This window comes from Pristis pectinata, chromosome 18 (assembly GCF_009764475.1).
Source record: "Pristis pectinata isolate sPriPec2 chromosome 18, sPriPec2.1.pri, whole genome shotgun sequence".
NCBI lineage: Eukaryota > Metazoa > Chordata > Chondrichthyes > Rhinopristiformes > Pristidae > Pristis > Pristis pectinata.
Window position 1 is genome coordinate 25,218,944 of NC_067422.1, and position 15,427 is coordinate 25,234,370.

General features: G+C 38.4%; 1 protein-coding gene across 5 annotated transcripts in view; it reads right to left on the reverse strand.

The window, feature by feature from the left end:
* Positions 1-771: 771 nt before the first annotated feature.
* arhgap44a (Rho GTPase activating protein 44a) overlaps positions 772-15,427 on the reverse strand; it is a 239,116-nt gene continuing 224,460 nt past the window's right edge. For 2 of the 5 annotated variants that reach the window (XM_052032770.1, XM_052032769.1), the window contains 4 exons: positions 13,009-13,455; positions 12,591-12,736; positions 10,032-10,385; positions 772-2,500 (listed from right to left, as the gene is read on the reverse strand). In XM_052032770.1, coding sequence (XP_051888730.1) covers positions 2,349-2,500; positions 10,032-10,385; positions 12,591-12,736; positions 13,009-13,455 — 1,099 coding nt within the window. In that variant the 3' untranslated portion in view covers positions 772-2,348. Of the gene's footprint in view, positions 2,501-5,258; positions 5,310-10,031; positions 10,386-12,590; positions 12,737-13,008; positions 13,456-15,427 lie in introns of all 5 variants that reach the window. The other 3 variants (XM_052032773.1, XM_052032772.1, XM_052032771.1) reach the window with 2 other exon arrangements.

Below are 15,427 nucleotides of genomic sequence, written 5' to 3' on the forward strand. Positions count from 1 at the left end.
ATGTGAAAGCAATAGTCTTGTGTCCAAATCTGAAATTGGTTAGTTTATGTTTAGAAGTTACAGATAATTAGGCAAGAGTGCTGAGGTAATAGATCTTCGCTAGCCACCAAAGAGTAGGCCACAGAGCATTCCTTACCTGCAATCATACAATAAATCATTGAATCATCACAGCAAGGAGTCCCTGCTGATCTTTGTGGAGCGATCCTGATTTATTTGCTTCCATCAAATTTCCACTCAATCTTCACACTCTAGTGGAAGCTGAAATGGTCCTTCAGATCTGGTCAGTTCCTAGTTTCATTGGAGGGAAAGGGGACTAAAGCCATATTAGAACTCAGAAACATCAATCCAATTTCATCATGAAGGTAATATTGGTCGGCTTGTAATTAATGAGTTTGTTCTAGAAATTGTCAAACATCTTGTATGAGCAGTTGGTGAGTGGGAATCTTTTTGATTATGCCGTGGACAAGTTTAAAACCTACAAGGGCAGGGCGAAAACACACCAGGTTTCTTCATTCTACCTGCTGGCTTAGTGGCAAAAAGATTGTTCTTGACATCATGGATTTTAAATTTATGAATGGACTTGCATTATATTAATCTCTGTTAAATCAGCAACAACAACACCAACCCTCCCCCCCACCCCCACCACGCCCAGTATCCCACTGAGCTCCACCATGGATTTTATCCGTTTCATCTTACTTTAGGGAAAAACAACATTCACTGTAATCTCATACATATTTACATAATAATTGGAATGATTTATATTTTGTCAAAGTGTACATTTTATTTTTTTGCTGATATGAAATTGAAACATTTTTCCAGAACACATCAAGTCTGCTCTACATTTTGTAATATTTTACTTTATTTTCAGTTCAGTTTTTCTTCAGGTTTTAGACAAGAAACCACAGATGAGGGAATCAGCACTATTTCTCAGACATTGCCACTAAGCCCTCTAATTTCAAGAATTGTATTTTAAAGCACTATAATTATATATTTTTCAGTGAAACATAATGCATGAAACAAGTGTTTATATAACAGATATATTATGTTCTCTCATAACTCTACACTCTTTATGATCATTTAAAATGTCACTGCACTGAGCAATGTATTAGACCCTGTACATTACAAAGGCAATAGCCACATAACCAATTGCCAGTCTAGTCCCATTCCCTTAAATACACAGTATATTTTTAATACAACATTTACATGGACATTAATTAAATTCTATTCATACAAGGTATTCTGGCATGATAACAATTAAAGTTTTACAGCCACAACAATCCATTGTAATAGTCATCATCCACATACAGACTGAAGTACAATAATGACAACTTTCTTCCTCTTTCTCTGGATAAAATTACTTTCAGAATAATTGGCAACTGTCAGGCTTTGTGCACATATTATACAAATTTAAACTATATTGTTGCATTTAACGCATTTCTCCTCTGAATGGTATAAACAAATACTAGGATGTGTACAACAGGATGCAGAATTATATTTTCTTTTATATTACAATGAAAATAAAGTCTTGTTTTCATTTTGTGTGAATAATCACTTTTAGAAATAGATTTTGCTTGCAATTCTGTATTGTGAAACTGCAGGGGGTCAAAATCTTTGACTGGCTGGTGCCGTGGGTATGCATTAGAACAGTTCAGTATCTTACTAACAGTGCTTGTCGACTTATCCTGAGTGTACCTCCTCCATCTCCTGGGCACTGAAGGTTTCTTCAGACAAGAAAAAATATTTTCATTTTTTTGATAATTTCTCTATTCATTCATTAATTTACTTTTTTTTGGCTCACCTATCTATCTGCCTTAAGAATCAGTTCATTCCAATGTACAAAGGAAAGGGAATTTCTTCTGTCGATGGAAGGATTTTTAAACTCAAGATTCTGACCTCCTGGTTGCAGGAATCCATTTACTGTGAAGAATTACAGGTTTTTGCCAAATGTGGAAGCTCAAACTACCATTCCCATAAAGACAATTTCCTTGCAGATGGGATACATAAATACCTAGTCTGAAAGCATTGCTGGTTGATATGGCATTTTTATTAGGTATTATAAAATTCTGAAAATACAGGAATCAAATTAAGTGTCAGGTTCAAAGGCCAAGTATTTTTTAAGAAAAATGATTCAGTAAGTCTAAATAAAAAGTTTAAAAAAGAAAACATTGATCCCAGACAACAAAATAGTATTTTAAGGGCTGACAAACATTACCCAACCAAAACAGATTTATTCATTCCCACAGTTAATGGAAGCAGCTTTTTCTTGCAGTTATATGTGGAGAGATGTCCACCATCCTGTAGATGTAATGTATGTACAGCCGGAGTCCCACAAATGAAGTGTTCTTATGTCATAGGACAGTACTTTCTGACTCCTCATCGGAATCTGCTCTTACTCTAAAGTCTGCAACAGAGTTTGTGCACATTTGGTCTGAAGGTTCAGTGTAGAGCATGTCATACACCTCTACTGACTGTATAAAAGAGGGATCAGGATTGCCCATATCTGCAAGCAGTGAAGAGAAAGGATTCATTACCAATGATACAATTTAAGCATTATAGGACACACATATTAAAGACATTCCATTAAACATCCTTGTTAGTGCCAATAGCTTGTGACAAATAATAGGGATGTCACAATATCTGACAATATCTGTACTGGTGCTCAGTTATTTGAATATTTTGTCACTGATTCTGGAGCCTGCCAATTCTGTCCCTTTCTGCCCCAGAGCTGAGAACATTTCATGTTAAGTATCATTTTTTTCTTCTCTGTCAGTTTACTGTGCAATTCTCTGCTCTGCACAATCCTATTGTAGACACAATTAAATCAGCAAGGTAGATGTGTTATCACTTAAGCAATGATTTAAAGAAACAAAATGAAATGAATTCATACTACACCACTATCACCAGCTCTTTACAAGTTCCCACTGAAATCTTATTTCTAATTAAGGTCAGAAAATTAACCTCTCACTTTTTTCTTTCTCCCCCAGCATTCTTTAAAAAATCTGCCCAAATTGTGAAATTATTGAAACTTAGACCACAGAAGAGGCTAATTGGTCCACTTTACCTCTGCCAGTGGTGGAAGAGTTGTCTAATTAGTTGTAGTCTCTTCCTGTTCTCTCATAGCCCAACAAGTTTGGGCTTTTTTACATATTTCATTTTGAATTGAATTCCCCCTCACTTCCCATCCTGACAGATCATGATAACCTGCATAAAAATTTGACATTTACCTTAAATCTGATCCAACATTTCCTGCCAATGGAAGCAATATTCACTTAAAACTATTCACTTAAAACCCTTCATGGTTTTGACACCTTTTTCAAATCTCCTCCCAATCTTCATTCCTCTAAGAACTCTCTAAGCTTCACCAGTGTCTCTTCATCTAAATGAAGCCCCACATCTCTGGTTCTATTCGAGTTATTTCTCTTCTGACTCTCTCCAAGGCTTTGACGTTCTTCCTGATTGTGGTGTCCAGACTGAATAGAATATTCCAGCTGAGGCCTAACCAGTGAATTATCAAGTTTCTCTGATTTCTAATCTATTCCACTTCATGTAAAACTGTAAATTGCATACACTCTTTTAACTACTGAAATAAAGGTAGAAATGCATTGCAGATTAATGCTTGGGACTGACCTTTACTGATGAAATAATAGACTCAAAAGATTAACCTTTCTTTCTTTTCCTGTATGTCTCTGGCATCCCTTGGTTTTACTTCAGCTTTGTAGTCATTGTAATTTTACTTGTGAACTCTGCTTGCTTCCATATCCCGTCCATGGACAGAAGCAACACCTCACATTTTCTTCATACAACCTGATCTATCTGGACCTCCATCCTTCTAACTTTCAATCTCCTGTGACAAATGCCACCATACCATGCAAAGAGTGGTCAGGCAATAACCAACCTTCCTCTTTTGAGCAGTTATTGACCCGTAACAACTTCCTACATTTATCACTTATTTAAGTCCTTGCCCCTAAACACAAAACAAAAATCACAGGTATTAAACCAAAATCTGTGGCACAAGTATATTTGATCTAGCAAGGTCTGCAGTATAATCTGTATTTTGCATGTTAATAAATAATTTCTTAGCTAATCACTCCATAGAAATGAACAGCATCTGAAGTTTGTGAATTACTCGTTATTTGTGGAGTTCAAGTCAGCCTTTGACTGCACAGTAAAATGAAGAAGAAAATGACAGACACAAAATATAGTGTCGTGGTCCCTCATAAAATGATTGTGTGTATAGAATAAATGATTTAGCATTGACTCACAGAATTGTACAGGACAGAAACGGGCCCTTGAGCCCCCACGTCCATGCCGATTTTTTTACCCATCTACTCTAATCCCTTTTGCCTACATTAGGACCGTATCCTTCTAATGCCTCATCTATTTAAGTGCCTGTATAAATTTAAATTTAAATGTAAGTTTTGAATAGAGTACTTAATAAATGCTATATAGTTCAACACAGATGTGCTTGTACCACATAAGTAACCCAAGTGCAAATCATCTGGAGACATACAATATGGTTGAGAGACCCAAACAAAATTCAATGTTCGCACAGTTTTCAGTTCAGGATAGGCTGAGGCTTCTGCATTGGCAGCTTACTTTCTGCCACTCACTTATTTTAAAAGCTGGTTAATGTACAAATGTAAAATCCTGAATACAGTGTGCAGCTGTAACCTTAAATCTAAGTTATGATATTAAAGCTAACAAGTTGGACATTTTATTTTTATAACATTGCTTGTGGTAAGATTTTATAAATCCTCACACCTATTTCCCGTGTTTCAATTGAGGGTTTAACTTTCACTAAGGGGAAAATGTGAGTTCTATTAATCTTAAAATCCTATGCGGTGGCTCAAAATAGGGAAAATACACAATGTAACAATAGCTAATTTCATAGTGTGTGATATTATCCGCACACTGCAATATCATGACATCCCTTATAAATTATAATAATGAAATGGAACAGGGCAAAATAGATCATACAAATAAAACGAGGTTACATTTAATTACTAAGCCATGGGATCAAAAGGTTTCATTCAAGTACATTGCGTGGTTGTAAAGGGGAGAAAATAAGAACACTTAAAGAGGAGCAGGAATCACTAATTATATGCTTGTGAATTCTGTGACAACATCAAGCCATGCAATTCTGCTTCAGTCTCATGCAAAGGCCGGTTCAGATGAGTTAGTGGTGACATACAAATAGCAACTGAAGGAGTTCCAGAGTTAGCTGAAGTGCCAGAGGGGAGGTTGTTGCTCCGGCTTACCCTAAATTCCCCCTCACACTTAGCCAATATAGACTCATTCTGGTCAAACAGCTGCAAGAATACAACATAGGCACCCAAAAGGAAAAGAAGACATTAATAGAAAAATTGTTCAGAATTTTGGAAACGATAACGAGAGGAATTCCACTGAAAAAAAAATTTATGTCAATAACACCAAGCTGAAATGTAAAACACGCAAGAAATCAACCATCCATTTAGGTAGGAAACATATAAACCAGTAAAATCAAGATGAAATAATGAAATGCAATAACTCCAAGGAAAATATATTATACATGTAAAAGCTTGCATGTAATGTTTTTAGCAATTAAAGATTTATTTTTTTCCAAATTATCCTTTGATGTTAAAGACCATATGCAAATGTTTCTGAGCTATGTGAATAGTTCAACTTATTCCTCTACAGATGGTGCTGGCTCTTATTGTGGTCTGGTCTCAAGGTTGCAGCAAACCTCATCCACATGTCCATCGAGCCAACATAAGAAAAGACAATCAAGTGTTGGTTTGCTCCTTAACCTGAACCTTTTCTCTTGTTGGTGCTAGTAACTGTCACGGACGTTTCTGGGGAGCAGTCAGTTCTCTACATTAAAGTCTGTTTTTGTGAACTGTTTGTGAAATTCCCACTAACATTGAGATCTTCAGCAGTTAGGATCAGTGAACATTGTTGTCAAATATCCCTGTGCAGTGGTGCTTTGTGTAACTTTCAGTGTGGCACCCTCTGTTAATCTATGACAAGTTCTTGCACTTGCTGGCATTTAGCTAGTACCTGCAACCAGATCTTAATGAGACATACCTCAATACATGCAACACTCTGCCAGCTCCAAGGAAGTGTTGCTACAACGGTTGGGGTTGGGTTGGGTTGGGAGGCGGGGAAGGAGTGCACTAGTAAGAGTGCTCTCAGGGGGTCAGAGTGCCCATGGCTGGCTGATGAAGTGTAACTGCTATATTCTTTGGGCTATGGAAACCCTCCTGGCCCAGGGAGGTCTCTGGAAGGAGCAATACTTCATGAACACAAGTCTTTCAATGGCTGTGCTTTGGAGAAGGCTGCAATGCCAGTGCCTGCTCTCTGGTGGAGCTGTGAACAGCAAATGATGAGATATGCTAGAGAACAGCAGTGGTTTGGAATCATACTGTGGCTAGGAAGCTGAGGGTGCCTGTGACCTTGACTTCCACTGGTAAAGCAGTCAAGGCACACAAGAGAGGCTAAGTTTGAGGTTGCAGGAGGCCACAGGTATGAGTGCAAACAAAGTGTGAATATTGGAGCTCGAAATGCCAAGGCTTTCAGGGGAAATAGGAAAAGGAAAACTGATTTTGGTGTTTTGTGAGGAAATAAGAAGTGCCTCCCTTGACCAATGTGGTTGAAAATCTCATTGTAAACAAATTTTGAACGTTGCACTGCTGGTGACATCATTTGGGGGAGTTTTATACTGGGGAAAAGGTGCTAGCACAAATGGAAATCCATTTCAAAGAGTTGAATTTCCCAATGGTGTTAGAACACCCAAAAATAGGTGTCATGTTGTACTCTGGGTTGAAATGATTTTCAATTGCACAGTACCAATTTTTGGATTTATATGAAGGAATTTCTGAGGCCTACTCTTTCTACCAAATCATATGCCTCATTATTTTATCTGAATCAGACAGGTTGTATACTTAGAGCTGCTAGTAAATCATCAGGAACATGAGTTGTCATGGGATTACTAACATCACAACTTATTAGCAGTATTTCTGAACAGCATGGATTTTATTCTTAAAGTACAGCTGCTGTTTGCCACTTTTAGAAGAGCTCAGGTACAGGAAAATGAGGGGAGAATAAGGGCAAAACGCATTCAGGAAAATGCAATTGTAAAACACATCTAAATAGCTTTGAGCCCAATTTGTATCTTGATGAGTCTCTTTACCTTACTAACGTTATCATAAAGAATTATACATTGTACAAGAAGGGCAAAGAAAAGGAGCTAATTGAAGAAATTTAAAATGCTATAGAAACCTTTGCATACAGCCTTTAAGGCTATAATGAATCTAAATCAACATTTAGTTAATTATGAATATACATATGACTTCAACAGAAATAAAATAAGACAAGATCAGTGAATGACCACACTATATGCCCAGCGTGAATGACTGTTTGATTACAAGGATGCTTATCAGAAGCTTCATCAATACTTCCACATACCTAAATTATTTTGATGGTGAAAGCAAGTACACTGATTTAATTTCTTAAATGTTATACTTTGATGAGGTTTCAGATTTTGTAACACTTTTGCTTTTGTGGAAAAATTCAACCTTTCTGCTTGGTTTGTTGAGCAGCAAAATGGGCAACAAGGTACCAAGCACGGGTTAAAGCAAACTTTCCACATTGTTATGCATTGGGAAAAGTAACAAAATGGACATAACATTTATAAAGCTGGTGAAGCTGTTTGGCTTCTGAGTGACTCTGTAGTTTATTGATTTTCCAATAAAGAGGATAGAATTTCCTCTCCCTCCAGCAGAAAACGGACTCCTTTATTTCCATTTATTGATTATACTGTATTAGTAATCTCCAAATGTTTAAAATGATAAGTTACATTCCAGTGCAAAATGTGTGTTAAACTTATGTCTGACTGAGCACTGCGGTCAATCTATGTTGTATCTTTTGGGTATTGAAAAACAATTGACTCAGTGCAAAAATGATTTGAAGGTATTGTCTGTAACAATAACTTTAAAAATAAAGCCATTTTTTATAATCTTTCCCAATTAAAGTTCAAAATATAATATCTGTTTACAATTTGTAATATAGACAATTTTGTTTGAGTAAATTGCAGTCAATCAGGTACATCAACTTAAATCGTGCTCAGTTCTCTGAACTGGTATTACTTGATAATTCAGAGCGTGTTACTGGTATATCTCTTTCTCCTCATGCTTCAAGGTGTCAGAAATACACATTTCATGGTCATCAATAATGACAGTCATCATTGGTGGGGAGAAACAAAGCATTTTTCTTAAAAAAAATCTCAAAGCAATGAGATATGAATGAGGTGCTTATCCATTAATTCAGCTGAATTTGTAACCATTTCAGGATATTGATGATCGAGAGTTTTACAAAAACAAAACAGAAAGAATTTGTCACCAGGATTCAAAAAACCAGCAATCTATCGGCCAATTATAGAAAAAAAACTTCACATTCTTAAATCTCAATTTGTTACATTTTGCACAAAATGTCATCTGCACAGCAAATACTTTATTCAAATTGACATTAATCATCATTGCACTTTTGCACTGCTTTCTTAGCCACTGGAGAGAGGTAATTATTATATATATAGCAGCCTAGTGGTGAATTCATTGGGCAGTTACCTGCCACAGACCCAGCACAGTGGGATCTTCAGAAATAGGCACCTCAAGAGATTGCATGCAGCAATGAACACGGTGATCCCTGTTGCAAGGAGATAACTGGGCTTGCCGTTGGAGGTGTTTTATAAGTGGTTAAGCCCTCTTGCAGAAACCCAGAATTTGGTTTTGGTGTACAAGAGTTTTTTTTTCAGCTGTGCTGAAGGGACAATGAGTATAGAATTGAGACCAATTACTCACTGGATACTTGTAAGACTATATAAAAGAGGTTGTTCTTGTAATTTTCAAGTTACCTTGAACACATTGGAATTAAAGGACCACTTCTTCAAGTATGAGAAATTCACTCCATTTTAATTCATTTGAACCTACTGCATGTCTCTTGAATGAGATATTATCTCCCTCCATTGTTTTCTTTGAGGTAAATATTTTAATGTTTTATTGCAAAATAACCTTTATTCAAATCATGCATTTGAATTCTTGTTTGATTCTTTTACAACACAATTCTTCTGACAATGGAACTGTTAGAAAAATGCATTTGGGAATTTGCTTCCAATTTGTTTGAAACAAAATCATACTTGAATTCATGTTTTTCTCCAAACTTCATGCCAGAATTTGGGAGATGGCCATGAGTTGTTTATATTGTTGGGATATTCCTAGATTCCCAGAGTCTTAGTAGGACAGCCATTGATGTGGTTCTATCAACCACTGCAAAGCTCATTGTAGATATAGAGGCTGTAGAGCAGTGGGATATCATTAGGGGTCTTGTATGGTGGGTTGTCTGAGAATATAGATTGGTAGATTCAAATGTTATTAAATAGTATTCACCAACAAATTTGTTTCACCAGTGATTTAGTCACCAGATGTTGTAGGCAGCATAATGTTTATTGATCTATAAACCCCAGGCTTTAAGTAAAAAGTAACGGTAAGCTTAGTGCAAAAAAAAACTGGAGTAAAATACTTGGCAAGGTGATCATAATTGTATTTCCAGCCAACTCATTTCCTTTAGGGAATGAACCTGCTGATTTTATCCAGACTGATTAATCACATGCCAACATGATTGACTCTAAACTGTGCTGAGCAATGGACTAGCCATTTGCCCAGTTGTATTGACTTATAAACAGTGGTTCAAGAATATAGCCCACCATTACCTTCTTGGGGAAACTTAAAGCAAAGCAATGTTGTCACATTTTGAGAATGAATTAAAAAATGCATCTCTTGAATCCTCTTCATTCAAAATAATACTAAACTTCTAAAAATATTGAGCCACCACAATTTTTAAGTGACGTTCAAAACAAGAATTCAAGTTCATTTCACTGATCTTATAATTCCAAAATGAATATTTTATGTAAGCATAAATTCATTGATTTATAATTCAATGTGATGTTAGCATGAATTGAATTAATCTGCTGAGGATGTTAAATCAATGTAAATTCATACCTGTAGACATGCTTTCTCCAGCTGACAGGTTGTCTAAAATAGTATGGTCCAGGGGCTGTGGACTGGGCCCAGAAAGGCCTGTCGTAGGAGGTTGTGGAGGTGGAAGTGTGGGTCTTTGTCTAGGCTTCAGTGTGGGTCTAGATTTAGTTAAAGTGCTTGTTTGGGATGGAGGAGAAGACAGGGATGGTGCAGCTGGGGGGGTTTGGCTTGGTGGCAAGGTATAGGCTTGGGGATAGTTTGCAGCATATGGTGATGGAGTGCTTGGAGGGGTCGGAGAAAGGCTAGCGGGGGAGGGTTGGCCTGTCGCCTGATCAAATGGGATTTTGGACGGTAATGGCACCACCTTCTTTGCAGCTGTAAAGAGAAAAAAAAAGAGACTGTATTACTTCTAAGGGCCAATTTGATTGGACAAAGTATCATTTCAGAAAATTTCAATCATCTATATAAGAGCCAAACTTTCAAATCAAAAGTATATTTCATATCAATAATTGTTCTTAAACTAAACAGGTAGACAGTAGAGGAACATCTGTGCAGTGCCGCAGGGGGAAGAAGCTATGCCCTGTTAGGGAGAGACAGAGGAGTGCCGCAGGGAAGGAATGCTTTGGATTACCATTGAGGATATGTAAAGAAGCGCAGTGGGGAGAAGCAGCAGCAGCAGCACATCAGAGAGGAAACACAAGGTGTCCTCTAGTCAGACAGTGGTGTAGAGCGGTGAGGATGGACAGTGGGGAGAAGGGTCTCACTATGTGGGGAGGAGAAGGGGATGGAGTGTGGAAGGAGGAGGAGAGAATCGAGTGTGTGTGTGTTGGGGGGGGAGAGGATGCTGTCCGGAGGAGGAGGGAGGATGGGCTGTGGAGGGAAGAGGAGAGGCAGGATTGTGGAGGGAGGGAGGGTGGGCAGAGTCATTTTCCTTTCAGACAACCCAAAGACAACCATCTGCCCCTCAAGGACAATTAAGGAAGGGCAATAAATGTTCCCTTACCAGCCACAATCAGATTCCAAAACCTGACCAAATTAAACTACTGACCAGTCAGCAAGAGGATTATGATGATATAATGCATCATTACACCATCTGATCACTGCAGGTGTTTAAAGCAAGATTAGATCGAGCATTTCATCATCTTCATTGGTTTTAACTCCTGCCACTGGCTGTGGCCTTATCACTGGTGTCTTAATAATAGTCAGTATCATCTCCTCTGTCAAGGTCTGAGTAAGGAGCACAGGCACATGGAACGAAAGGACGAAGGATGGATCAAAGTTCATCAGTTTATGTTTGTTAGTAAATTGGCATGGTTTTGCTGATAACGTTCATCTTGTGATGGGATTTATTGTTAGGAGTTTACCAAGCTTGGTAAGCAGATGGAGGGATGGGGGAGGTGTGAGGCATTTGGTGAGTGAGGTTGCAGTTACTGGTACTACACATGAATTAGTTCTTCACTGACAGCTTGGCAGAAAGAAGCTCTTTTGTACCTCCTCCTGTCCTTCGCCCCTTCCTCCTCCGGCTTCAGTTTTTCAGTGGAAGATAAGGCTGCTCCTCCTGATGGTGAGATTGTGGACCATGCAGAGAACCAGCATGAATCCTCACACCCAATGTGCTTTGTGCTCCAGGCTCCTAAACAGCTGGCACCACTCACCTCAACTTCACATTCACAGCTTCAAAATTCTCAGCCAAATTTTCACAACTGAATTAATGAAAGGATACTAATCTGAAATGTTGACTCTGTCTCTCTTTCCTTCCCAACATATTGATTATCTCCACCATTTTCTGTTGTTATTTGACTACTTAATAACCTTAGAGGCAGAGCATCACATGACATGGACACCATGTGACATGGTGATCATTTGATGAGAATGATCATGGATGCCCAATTCCATCCCTTAAATGGAATCTATTTGCATGACTGAGCCTCCTGTCCCAGCTGGGTTATACTTACCAGTGCGACTGTTCCTGTTTCCTCTCAGCCTCAAAGCTCCATGCAGATGCAAATATTGCACCTTCTAATGTGGGTGATGTTTGGGGCTTTGGAGGAAACAAAACGTTTAGGCATTTCACCCATCCTTGCACACATACCCTGGCTTACCAACCATCCACTAATGTGACAGGCCTCTGCTGATATAACAGTTTTGGTGCACAATATTAGTCTGTGTCTCACAATGTGCCTCTGTTTATTGGTGTTGATAGAGCTCCCAGTATAATATTGGGAACTGACATGAATCCTCACACCCAGGCTCCTAAACATAGGACACCACTGACCTGAATTTTATGTCCTTAGTTTCAAAATTCCCACCCAATTTACAGAGAGGATACTTGTTCTTTTGCCATTTTTCAAATTTGCAACATTATATGTGTTTATATTGCATCGTATGTTCTGTTGGATGTGAGTTTGTCTTACACTGCAGCACTGAACAACTTTCCCGCTGGTGACTCCGTCCACAATTTCATCGTGCACCCAAATATCAGCTGGGTCAGCCTCCCAATGCCTATGAGCTACTTTAAAAACCCACTAACGTGCAATGGAGCAGATTTAATAAGCATTGAAAAAAAAGGCAAGTGTCCACCTTTCCGCAATGTGTGGGGACTCTGCTCGCTCGGCAGCTGACTTGTGGCAATGTTTTGTTGCAGGCTGCTGGAGGAAGTCACATGGTCAGAAACGGGTCTGCCTTTCTGTCCAATCACAGGCGAGAGTTCTTTGCCTTTCATTGCACTGAAGAGAAAAAGAAGAGGATTACCTGAATATGGGAACCTGTTTTGTCTCAATGTACACATATAAAAATACATTAAATGCACACACATTTCTACCAGACTTGATTAACTAAATTATAGAACATGCACACTAGACACATACACATAAACCCTACGCATTATTTTCTTTATTAATCCCCTGTGTTACTTTCCCTCAGTGCAAATCCTAACAATAGCTTTAACTATAGTTTCAAAGGTACTCTTCGTATTGAGGCATGAATTCTAAATATTTACCTAGTCAGCCTGGTTCCTTTGTCTCTGGCACAGGCGCAGCCGACCCATGGGGGAGAGGCTGACACAGAAGGGTTGGAGGGGGTACAATAGGGGTCGTGCTTGGTTAGGAGAAGAGGGGTTTTAATGTAGACAGGTGAGACATTAGTTTCAGATACATGCGAGTCAGTAGGGGAGCCTTGCTTAGGGAGGTGAAGGGAGCACGGCTTAGGGTTAGAGTTGATGTCAAGCTGCTGTGGGGAAGGAGGCTGAGTGAGCAAGGTTGGGCTGTACCCAGACCACCTCTGAGGGGATGAGGCTTGGGGTACAGCCTCAGGCCGAGCAGATGGCTGAGCCTTATGGTAGAAATGGTGGGCATGCTGGGAGCAAGGATACGGGGTAGGTCTGTCATCCTCTGGGGAAGGATAAGAGTAACAGGAATCCGACCAATTGGAAGACAACTCATCTGCGCTGTAAACATTAAGAGAGCAACAACATTTGTTGGGGAGGTACAAAAGAAAATAGGAGGGGAAAAAAATCAACAGAGAAAAAAAATACATGGTTTAGTAACTCAGACACTGCTTGACAATATACAATAGACATTTGCATAAAGCAACAAAGCAGGGCCAGTAAGGTGAGTGGGTGACTACACAACACACAGCGGACACCAAGGACTGAGCAGTGCCATGCTGAATGTGAAACGTGTTATTAAGTTTTGCAACCTTATGCAACAAGAGCTAAAATACAGAGTGCACATGCATTCACTGCACTTGAACTCAAAGCAACAGTGATACACCAATGGTTTCTCAAACTCTTTTTCTAATTTTATTGTATGTGTGTTTTTGTTCTGCAGGGAGGCAATATTTTTGGTTTGAAAAAGAAATTGGACAAACATATGCAGTGCTAAGGGATTTAACGGAACCAATACAATTCTGGATTCTTTCATGCTTCAGGGAATGGAACCTGGCTTGCATGTGACCCCAGGGAATATAATTCCCTAGAATCACATGCCTGGATGGCATCACATTCCTAAAAATGACTTCAGTGGAATGAATTTCAGGTGCAGAGTATATTGTTCTGACATCATCAAATAGCACATATAGTGTTTACCGACCTGAAATGAATTTCACAGCAAACATTGCTGATTTGTAGTAGGCTCCATAACATGGCTTTCTCAGCATGTAGAAATAATACTCACCGACAGCTTCTTAGAGCAACTGGGGATGTTTGATCAATGGGGATAATTTTTACATTTGGTGAGAGTGCAATGGATGTAATATTATTTCAGGACAAGTTATACATCTTTCCCTATGAAATAAAAGTTGCAAGGGATGAATAATGGCCAGATGGTTTGATATTGCTGAACTTACATTATTGTGCAAATTAAAAATGACCCATGTAGGCTCCCTCCCATCACCCACATGATAAAACTGCCTTGGGGAAAACAAAAACTGCATTATTCTTTATATTTTGAAATATATATCTCAGCTTTGATTGGAGATATAAAGTGCCAAAACAGTGTACATAGAATACAACAGTTTAAGCAGTCATGCATACTTTTAATTTTTCACTGCTGATGGTAATTGAGAGTATTTTAGCATCAATGGTAGTATGATTGTGTATTAGGTGCCTGAATTCTGTCATTCATATAATAACAATACCAAGGAGCCTGAAGGCAATACAATTTGGCTTACCCAAACATTGTCCAATCACATTAATGGGAAAAGGTTCTGATCATTATTTTCATAATAAATAAGACAAGTGAAGACATATGTCTCAAGCAGCAAGTAAAATAGTCATTGCAATGTGTGCAAGATCAGCTCAGTGAGTTATACCTACCCAAATAGACTGGATAGAGCTAACTTGTCTGCAATGGCTTTCGTGCTCTATGGTGAGAGTGTCTAATATCTATAAGTATTTTTACCTACAGGTATTTAGAAAGTTCATCAGGTTGAGAAAAGTCAAGATCCCCAAGTAGTTTCCTACTTATATAATATTGACACATTGAAGTGGAATCACAATCAAAGTGACATATCTAGTTGGAGGAGCCCCAAATTGTTGTGAAGATAATTGGAAGTTAATTTAGAAATCTTTTTTTTAAAAGAAACAATAATGTTTTTGTATTATTACAGGAAAATAACAGAAACATTTGAAGAACTCTGTCAGTCTGCTAATGAACACTCTGCTCTCTTCAGATTATATAGTGTTTCACAGTTCAGTTAAACACGGTTTCTGGATGAAATGTCTTTGGGAACAACAGTACTGCTGTATCTGTTATTGATATGTACTTGTTGCTCAGCCCCACAGTTATAATTCAAACTTGAAGCTGACTACACTGCTTCAATAGAAAAAAGGACATGTAGCTTCCTGATAAAAGTCAAGATGCTGGGTGAGTTCGGCCTGTTGGGTATTTCCTAACCTTGACTGAAAACTATCTTGAAGA